Source organism: Urocampus carinirostris, chromosome 1 (genome assembly GCF_059441175.1).
Source record: "Urocampus carinirostris isolate Australia breed hairy pipefish chromosome 1, RoL_Ucar_1.0, whole genome shotgun sequence".
Lineage (NCBI taxonomy): Eukaryota > Metazoa > Chordata > Actinopteri > Syngnathiformes > Syngnathidae > Urocampus > Urocampus carinirostris.
In genome coordinates, this window is record NC_142349.1 from 3554388 (window position 1) to 3565377 (window position 10990).

General features: G+C 37.3%; 1 protein-coding gene across 1 annotated transcript; it reads left to right on the plus strand.

Annotated features, from left to right (window-relative positions):
* Positions 1 to 424: 424 nt before the first annotated feature.
* sirt6 (sirtuin 6) lies at positions 425 to 10845 on the plus strand. The gene is made up of 8 exons (XM_088342302.1): positions 425 to 582; positions 1080 to 1207; positions 1375 to 1557; positions 3467 to 3526; positions 3605 to 3700; positions 3881 to 3961; positions 7434 to 7557; positions 10260 to 10845. The coding sequence occupies exons 1-8, from the start codon at positions 517 to 519 to the stop codon at positions 10527 to 10529; spliced, it is 1008 nt and encodes a 335-aa protein (XP_088198428.1). The 5' UTR covers positions 425 to 516; the 3' UTR covers positions 10530 to 10845.
* The last annotated feature ends 145 nt before the right edge of the window (positions 10846 to 10990 follow it).

Here is a 10990-nt window from a genome sequence, read left to right on the forward strand (position 1 = left end):
CACACACTGGGCCTTTAAAATATCTTTGGTCGCCGTTTTGGAGGCAATTGTTTCTGTTTTTATTTTATTTTTTGGGTCGCTATTTAAAATTGAAAAACAAAGCTTATTTGGAACGAAATAGGCTGAAATGAGAATGTTCCAAATTTTTAATGCTTTATTTCATTGAACATAGCATCATTGATTACAAACAATTGGCATGAAGCAGTCAACTATACAAAGTTATTTTTTTCAATGGAACAAAGAGCTACAGGAATACAGAGGGGGAAAATTATATAACACAACGCAAGGAGGAGATTCTTAAGCAGATCAGTTATCACTTACACACAAAAAAACCCAGTTTGTTGATGAATTTTTTCAAAGTGGGTGTTCATTTTTTATAAAAAAAAATCGAAAGCTCTTAAAATTAACTTAAAGTCGCAGATTTGTCACGTCACCAAAAAGCGCCAGACTGGTTTGGGGCTATCTTCATTTTTTTTTTCCTACTGAATGATCACTTTATCAAATAAATAAAGTGAAATGTCGGTAAACTATGCGGCTGGTCTCTCGCCGTATGCCGACAAAGGTATCTGTGGACTTCCAGAGGTAATGCAAAACTAAACAGGGGGTCCTAATTCAATTTTGAACAAGTGTTAGCTAGTAGTTTGGCTAGCAAGGAGCTCGGCTTTGTTATGATAACATCCTACTTTTACTAAAACCTAGAATCAAACAACGCATACTTTTTGCTAAGTGCATACTTTCATTAAACAATAGGTACGTGGTAGAATTTAACTATCAAAATGTTGTTTATTTGTAATAATAAAGCGCCCGCGTTTCATTCAATGTAATCTTCCATAAAACAAAACAGTAATGGGAGTAAAACTCGGAAAAATTACACAAATAGTTGTCGTTTTGAGGATCCTGTAGCTCAAGGGCGGAATCAAATTTAGGGAGAATATGGGTACCCATCCCACTGAATGTCATTCTCCAAAAATAAACGGTACAAGATGGAGTATACTATAATCTATTTCTCTTGAAATGTGTGCTCCGATGAAGAAAGATTATCGTATGATTTTCCTAATATTTCTGCTCTGCTGATGCAGTCATTCGATAGCCCAGAAACGCTAAAAGAAAAAGTGGCAACCCTGGCAGAAATGGTCAAAGAATCCAAGTTCCTGGTCGTGCACTCTGGAGCTGGAATTAGCACCTCAGCTGGCATCCCAGACTTCAGGTGAGAAATTGTCACGACAACTTCTGCACCACTATCTTCCTATTTAGTTTTAAAGTTTCAAATGCTATCATAGTTCATCCGTTTAATAGATTAAGGGACAAATAGTAAACAGATGAATGAAGAATCAAAATAAATATGAACAAAGTTTTTTCTTCTTTATCGTTTAGGGGTCCAAAGGGGGTGTGGACTTTGGAGCAAAAGGGCGAGGCGCCCCATTTTGAGACCACATTTGAAGAGGCCCGGCCGAGCTTCACTCACATGGCCCTGTTGGGACTCCAGAGGGCTGGATACCTCAAGTACCTAGTCAGCCAGAATGTGGACGGGCTGCATGTGCGATCCGGATTCCCCAGGTGAGCGACTTCACCTAAATAAACTAATCATGAAAGGAAGACGATGTGGGATATGTTGAATACTTACTCGTTTTAACTGAATAAATCATAAAACCTAGAGGAGAGGTAGCACGAACAACTAAATAATGTTCCAACACCAACCAGTTCTGTCAGAACAAAACATGAAAGAGAGACAAAACAAGAAACATTTCCATGCGTGGACAGAACACTGAGTGCTATGACGATGAGACCAAGAAATATAATGCAGGCTAGAGGTAAGATCGGGCCAAAAAAAAGCACCCGAGCCCGACACAGGCCCGAGGGGTATTAAACCCGACCCGGACCGAGCCCGACTAATTAACTGGATTTGCTGGCCCGGCCCGAGGGGGCCCGAAATTACATATTTTATTTATAAGGAGGGGTGATTTATGATAACAAATTAAACTCTGCCTTTTGTTACAACATCTAGGCCTAAGTTAAATAAAACTGTATAAACATTTACATCTTTTATATTTCTGTGTCTGCACTGCAGATGTTACATTAAGCGACAATCTGTCATTGACGGGTTTTTTTTTTTGAGGTAGCGAAAACATTTAAGGGCGTCCGTCATTTTGACGACTTGATCATTGGGCCATAATCCACAGCAGCAGTAGTAGTACGTCCTTAAGATTTTAGCGCAGCACTTTCATTCAGGGGGTGTTGACGTGTTGTGCCCTTTTCCGACTCCTATGCAAATCCCCCCCCCCCCCCCCCCTGATCGTATTCTATATAAAACGCTTATTAAAACAATAAAGCGAGCTAATTATAATAATTGGGAGATCCTAGTCTATATAACGCGTTTATTTAAACAATAAAGCGTGATTTTATTCTGCAAATTGCGTTTTTTAACGCGGATGAAAATGTCACCAACGTCAATGTACGCTTCCGACAAAAGCGATCGTATTCTATATAAAAAGCTTATTAAAACAATAAAGCGAGCTAATTATAACAATTGGGAGATCCTAGTCTATATAACGCGTTTATTTAAACAATAAAGCGCGATCGTATTCTACAAATTGCGTTTTTTAACGCGGATGAAAATGTCACCAACGTCAATGTACGCTTCCGACAAAAGCGATCGTATTCTATATAATACGCTTTAAAACAAAATAAAGCGAGCTAATTATAATAATTGGGAGATTCTAGTCTATATAACGCGTTTATTTAAACAATAAAGCGCGATCGTATTTTACAAAATGCGTTTGTTAATGCGGATGGAAAAGTCACCAACGTCACTGTACGCTATGATTTCCGCAATCACAACTAATTGTACACAAATAATATTTATTTGATTTACTATATTCCTTGGTCTAGTATCCATACATAGTTTAAGTATATATTTTTAATGAACATATATTTATAATTATTAATTAATTTAAAAAAAAAAAAAAAAAAAAAAAAAAAAAAAAAGCAGGACCGAACCCGACCCGACCGTATGACTGACATTTCAGGCCCGACCCGGCCCGAAATTGCCTCGGGTTCGGGCTCGGGCTCGGGCCATAAATCTTAGGTCTAATGCAGGCACACTAACTAACTTTTGGCTAGTTGGTTGGATCTCTTAACCAGTAGAGTCTTTGGGGCACCAATTCCTGTGGTGTGTTCTGGGCAAGTACAGCCTGGTGGTGCCCATCCCTCTCCAGGCTAACATATGTCTCCACTGGTCTCGAGCCAGGGACCTTTTGCATGTCAGGCGACTGCACTACGGCGTGAACTAGGTCGATCCAAACAAAAAAATGAACGCAAGGTAACTAACTAAACAAAAAAAAAAGACAATGATGTAACTCTGACTTGTTTTTACTGACAACAACATGGAAGATCAAAAACACGGAACATGACAATAAAGACAGTACAGAACATTAGAAATATAGGAAATTTACCCCCTCCTCTGCAGGAACTTGTTGTCAGAGCTTCACGGGAACATGTTTGTGGAGGAGTGCGAGAAGTGTTGCAGGTACGCGTTGTGGCTTCTATGTCTCAAATTTGATCTTTGTGCAAGGATGTTTCTTTTAATAATCTGCTGTTTGTTCAGGCAGTACGTGAGGGAAAATGTCATCGGTGTGATGGGGCTGAGGCCGACAGGACGCTATTGCGACGTGGTGCGCTCCAGGGGACTCCGAGCTTGCAGGTCCTTTCCTTTTTCCCTTTTATTTTTACTTTGTTTTGTTTTTCTTTGTCTTCTTTGACATGTTCATCCTGTCGTTCTGTGTCCAATCTCACTGTAAACAATGTACAATATGTTGTGATCAACGACAGTGAAGACAATTCTATCTTAGTTGAAATATTTTATTATTATAATGCATTTCAGGGGGAAATTGATCAGCACCATCCTGGACTGGGAGGACGCGCTTCCCGACAAAGATCTGAACAAAGCAGACAACGCAAGCAGGTACATTTGATGACATTTTCACACATTCATTTCATGTATTCAAACAAAAACATTTTAATAAAGCCAAAACAAAGCTCAATGTACAGTGTTCCAAATAAAGTAGGTAAACCTTTTGGAATTTCTCAAATTTCTGCATCAAATCACCATCAAATGTGATCTGACCTTTGTCAAAATTGCTTGGATTTACTCTTGCGTCATGATTGTGTCTTACTACATGTACAGCGACTTTGGGTGTCCCGAAAGGCGCTTCAAAGTCCAATGTATTATTATTATTTATTATTTTTATAAAATCACACAGGTTAAAACATCCTTGTCAGAATTGCTGCCAAAGGGGTTGGGAGAGGGTGAGCACAAATGGTTAAATGTGACACTTCATGTACTCATTCCTTAACCCTCTGTCATTGTTTGGTTGCTATTCTCATTAAAAAAAAGAAACCTATACAATAGATGTTTGTGTGCTTTGAGTTCAAGTAGAATTGCTGCCAAAGATAAGGAGGGGGCACAAAACATAAAAAATCCACTCATCACTTACTTATTATTACTACTGAAATGTTGATTTCAATTATTTTGGCATGCCATTCTGTTTTGTCTATTACCTTACATCTTTGAATAAAACACAATACGAGACAAGATACATTTATGTGCTCATGAGAAGATGGGATCAGTTCTCAGCCTGATTCTCATCTGACTAGAGCCCTAGCAGCTCTTCTATTTTATTACAAACAAATCAGTCACAGAGTCGTTGGGGGAGAAGAGTTGACCATATCATCACCATCATAGAACAAGGACCATCAAATAGACTGGAGTAAAACAAACATGACAATTCAGCTGTTCTCCTTCGGCAAATAGTTGAGTGTTTCACAAGGTGATAAGACTCTTATACTAAACTGTAAGGCTCGCTGTAATGCTCAATGTTTGTAGCTAGTGCATTGTACAGTACATTGACAATAATCCTATCACATTATTTGCAAAATTGTTTTAAATCTACTATATTGCAGGGTTTTCTAGTATGAACTGCCCGTTTATGGTCGCACCACAGCATCTCAATTAGATTTTAATCTGAACTTTGACATGGTCACTCCAGAACCTTCATTTCGTGTTTTTTATAGCTATCCAAAGGTGGACTTGCTGGTGTTTATCAGATCATTTTCCTGCTGCATGCTACAAGAGCACTTGAGTTTTATTTACTGTTCATGACTCCACCATAAGAAAGTCACTGGCCAAAAATGCCATCCATGGGAGAGTTTTCAGGCCAAATGCACTGCTGCCACAAAAGTCAAGTATTTTTTTATTTGTATAGCCCTTAATCACAAGGAGTCTCAAGGGGCTGTATTTATCGCATACTATCGCAAACAGCAGACTGTTATTACACCATCCCCTGATCTAAAACCTACACGAGGGCAAGGGGAAAAACTCAAAAACCTCAGCATGAGGCAAATAAAGGGACCGCACATGAGGTAATCTCCCTTCCAAGATGAGCAGGCTACAACAGATTTTGAAATAACAAACAATACTCAGATATCGTCAACATGAAATATAGAATAAAAGTGTGTTTTAAGCTTATATTTAAACAGTTCCACTGAGATTGCAGATTGAATCACATGGGGCAGAGCATTACACAACACTGGGGCCCGAATGGAAAACGTTCTCGAACCTGTGAATCTCTTCGGATCCCTAGTACACCAGCATCTTCAGAGCGAAGACTCCGGACCGGAACATAGAGGGAAATTAAATCAGAAAGATATGAGGGAGCAACTCCATGCATTATTTTTTATAATACCAACACAACCTTAAAATCACATCTTAAGCTAACAGGAAGACAATGCAGGTTAGCTAAAATCGGGGTAATGTGATCAAACTTTCTTGTTTTAGTTAAAAGCCTTGCAGCAGCATTTTGTACCAGCTGCAGGCTCTTGATTTTGGACTTCGGGAGACCGGAGAGTAGTGCATTACAGTAATCGAGGCGGAAAGTAACAAATGCATGAATTATAATCTCCTCTTCGGACGGAGACAACGTGGGGTGGATTTTAGGTATGTTGCGGAGATGGAAAACAGCTGTTCTAGTATTATCCTTAACGTGTGTTTGGAAGGACAGATTGAGGTCGAATGTGACACCTAAAATTTTGACTGTCACTCTGGGTGATATTACATTTGTCAATGTTCAGAGCAGTCTTTGAGAACAATTCACGTCATTTAGATGGACCAATAATTTACATTTCAGTAACCTAGTCGTCTCACATTTGCCACAAAGCATCTTGATAATCTCTAAGACTTTTGGAGAAACATTTTTTACACTGATGTGTCAAAATTTGAACTTTTTGGAAGATGCGCAGCCTGTTAAGTGTGGTGTAAAAATGGCACACCATTGGACAAAAAGAACATGATACCAACAATAAAGCACGGTGGTGGCAATGTGATGGCCTGCAGCTGCTTTGCTTCCTTAGGACCTCGACAATTTGATGTGATTGACTGAATATGAATTCTGATCTTTAAAAGAAGAACTCGAAGGAGAACGTCCAGCCATCAGTTCATGCCCTCAAACTCAAGCACTCTTGGATCATGAGGCTGTACAATGATCCGAAACACACCAGCAAGTCCTGCTCTGACTGGGTCCCAAAAAAAAGTTTCTGGAATGGCCAAGTCAAAGTCTGGATTTAAATCCAGTTGATACGCTGACCTTAAAAGGGCAGGTTCATGCTAGAAAAATCTCGTATATGGCAGATTTGAATCAACTTTGCAAAGAAGAATGGGCAAAAATTCCTCCACAGCGTTGTGAAACACCCATTACGAATTATCGTAAATGTTTAATTTTTGTTATTACTGTGAAAGGTGGCCCACCTTGCTATTAGGTTCAGGGGGCAATTACTTTTTCACATAGTATCATATAGGGCTATATAAGGGGTGGCAAACAAGTTTGACACAAAGAGCCAACATTTTTAACTGTGAGGGTCAAAGAGCCACACTATGCTCTGACCTGCCATGACAGACAGACACACACAAACACACACAATTAAAAACATTATTTCCCATAACACACTCCTCTCCTTACAATACAAGTATTGTTCTTGTGTTGATTTCAAGGAAAGTGTCCACCCTTAATAAACACAAAAAAATTAAACATGAAACAAGGCAAAGAGCCACAGTATATAGAAAATATAACGAGGCAAAGAGCCGCATTCTTATTGGCCAGGAGCCGCATGCGGCTTAAGAGCCACGTGTTTGCCACCCCTGGGCTATATTTTTATGCCTTAATAAATGGAATCAACATTTCAAAACTGCTTTTTGTATTTCATTGGGTTGTTTCTCTTTCATGTTAAAATTGGTTTGATGATCTGGGACCTTTGTAAGTGATAAATATGCAAAACATAGAAATCAGGAAGGAGGCGATTACTTTTTCACAGCACTGTATAATGAGATTCTGATTTCCCGACTTTTGATCCCCCAAAACTCCCTTTTTCACTGATCTGGTTAGGCAATCGGACCTGGCGCTGACGCTGGGCACCTCTATGCAGATCAAACCAAGCGGCGACCTTCCGCTGATTACAAAGCGCAAAGGCGGAAAACTGGTCATCGTCAACCTGCAGCCCACAAAACATGTACGATTCGTTTCCTCCTTTTACCGTCTTTGGTAAAAAAAAAAAAAATCAAATGGCAATCATGTCTTTCATTTTCATTAATATTTTTATGAATTTTTTTTTAACTTGCTTTTAATTTAAGGTATTGTTACAATCTTTGTTGGTTGGATCCCTTAACCACTGTGGTCTGTATTAGACAAGTACCACCTGGTGGCGCCCATCCCTCTCCAGGCCGACATATGTTTTTAAAAGTAAACATGTTGTCTAACCGAAAATAAAATATCAGAATAGCACTCAGGAAAAGAAGATACAAATCAAAATCTAATCTACAAAAATGATTTATTGGTCTCTAAATCCGATATAAAAGATTATTCCTAAAATTATTCTTAAAAAAAAAGATAATTTGAGTAATTTTAAGTATTTTATACATAACAATAAAAACAAAAAATATAGGAATATAAAAATATTACTCAATGATTAAAAAAAAATTGTGTGTGGGGGGGACTTAATTGAGCAAAATTTAAATATCTTTCAATTTGATAATTTTAGTAATTGTCAGTATTTTTAATTAGAACAATATAGTTGAATAGAAAACTGTAAAAACATTACTCCAAATGACAAAACCAAATGTCATCTTTTTCCTCGAATTAACAGATTTTTTTAAAATCAAGTCCTGAAAATTTGTGATTTTAAGTATATTTTACTAAAATAAAAAATAAAACTATAGTCATAAATTGTACATGAAACAAGATTTTACTTCCAAAAAATATTACTCCACATTACTAAAACTCTGATTTTAAAGATTTCAAAATTTGGCACATTCCATAGAACCAAAAAACGTTTTTTTTTAATCATTGAGATTTTTTATTAAAAGGATAAAAGTAAAAATATTCCAAAAAAGAGTAAGAAACATATAATTTGTTTTTATCTTAAATTAATAGAAATTAGAAAATCTTTAAATTCTGATAATTCTATTGATTTTATGTATTTTACTAGAATAAAAAATGAAATATTGTTAAAAGATAGTGAAACAAATAAAATGCCCTGAAATGACAGGACACTACTTTTTCCTGTATTTTAATTAAATACATTTAAAATAATAATATAATCAAAAATATAGTATAAAAATATATTGCTTTAAATGACAAAACAAGATTATGTTTGCATCTTAAATTTCGATACATCTAAAACCCTGTTAATAATTCAGACCATTTTATTTTATTTATTTTTTTAAATTTTTATTTTAAATGAATAAATATTACTCGTTTTTTTTAACCTTAAATTGAGAGATGTTTAACTTCACTATAGGGGCAGGTTTGATTTTCCTTGCCACTTTGTGTAATGACAGTGAAGGTGTTCTATTCTATTCTTCTATTATCTAATATTGAGATTTTTTTTTTACCAGAAAAAGTTAAAAAATATATATATATTCATGTAGGAAAAAACGTACCGTATTTTCAAGACTATAAGGTGCTACAGCTAGGACATCAACAAAACAATCAGATTTTTTGGGTTTGAACAATTTTATTGACACTTTTAACAGCAAATAAGCATATTCACAATTTCGTTATATCATTTTCTAACAATATGATAGTTCAGTCAAACTTACTAAGCCCTTAACATTGCGACGGCTCGCAAAGAAGCAAATGCGTGTCTCAGACACGGTGTCTGTATGATGTCACCAATTACTCAAATGCGTCATTCCACATTTCATTAGGAAGGTTAAAGTCTTGGGATTCAAAAAATGCTAACCATTTTAGTTTCTATTTTTTTTTTTTTTTGCTGGCAACTGTGTGGACAGCAAAGTAAGAATTTTATTGTGCAGGGAAATGTGCATATGACTATAAACAATTTGAATTGAATTGAATTTAAAAATAGACTTGTCACAGAAATATCCAGATCAGTCTGAAACAAGATACTGGGAAAATAAAAAGCCGAGGTAGCTCACCAAAGTTGTCTTGCATCCATCACATTCAATAATAATACGCAATTATGGTCCTCTTACATCCGCGAGTGTAGTAAATCCAACCGTGTAAAATATTGACACGTTCCAAAACACACAATAATGCCGACAAATAAAAGAAAAAATCCGCCAAGAAGTATCTGCATCGATGGAGTTTGATTGTTGCAAGCTGTCTGTTTAACCCCATAATTCCTGTTTACAAATACAGACTAGTAAAAATTGTTTTCTCCAGGCCGGAGAGCAACCAAACATGTGATTCACATCTTTTTCGGCAAATTGCAGGCTTCGTTTTTGCCCCGCTTTAGCCTATGCGAGCCTGTAAATGCTGAAAAGGACCCGCCTCCTTTACCTCCAAATAACCTAAGCCAATAGTAACCGATTCAAATGATGATTGACACTTTGGTTAGGAAATAACGGCGGTATATCTATCCCAGCATACACCGGACAACTTCGCCTCCGGGGTAAAATTTGGTCGGTGGCTGCTTGCCATAGTTGCGAGACCTGTTGCGACTCAATATTGATCCATTAATAAGGCGCACTGTATTGTAAGGCGCATGGTCAGCTTTTGAAAAAAATTAAAGGCTTTTAGGTGCGCCTTGTAGTCGTGAAAATATGGTATTTGGAATGAAAAACACGATTGTTTTTTTTTTTTGAGGCATTTATTTGTATTGATTTTTAACAAAGGTAAGCTGTGAGATTTTGATATCTTAAGAATATTTAAAGCATTTTTCAATGTCAGTTCCAACGTCTCCTCCATTAGGACAAGCACGCGGACCTTCGCATCAATGGCTATGTGGACGAAGTGATGAAGCAGCTTCTGGATCATCTGGACCTGGATGTCCCCAAGTGGGAGGGACCCACGCTATGCGAGAGCTCCTCCCTCGGCAGACCCGAGGCCGATGTGAAGCCCCCGAACGCCAAAGTCAAAGGTGAGATCCAGAAGAAACGAGCGGCACCCCTCAAAGAAGAGACTTTAGATGTAAAGAAAGAGAGGAAGGATCCCTCCGAGAAGTTGAAAGGTGAAAAGTAGTCTCAGGTAATGCCCTCCTCCTCCCCCAAAAGAAATATGTTGCCTTGAGAAAAACACTAAGGATCCTAGTACAAGTGCTGTTACCTTTAACACCACTGTTTATTTTCCGATTATTATTGTGCATGTAGTTGAAGACGCATCCCGTTTAGCAAAGTTTTTACACTACAGCCTTAATATTCTCTCTCTGTAATACTGAAACAGACAAGTACATTTCCCCCCTGTGCATAGATCGATGTTATGTGAAATTTGTATCTCAGGAAAAAGGTTTTTATGGTTTTTTTTTTTTTTTTAATAAAACACAGAATGTTGTCAATCAGTTGTGACCTACCGTACTTTGCGGTGATATAATCAGAAGCAAAAACATAATAACTATGTAAACAAAGCAAAAATTATTAGGAATAAGGATGCCTTTAAAGCAACCAAGTCTTCGAAGGGTAAGAGGATCCTCGCAAGTGGAAGTT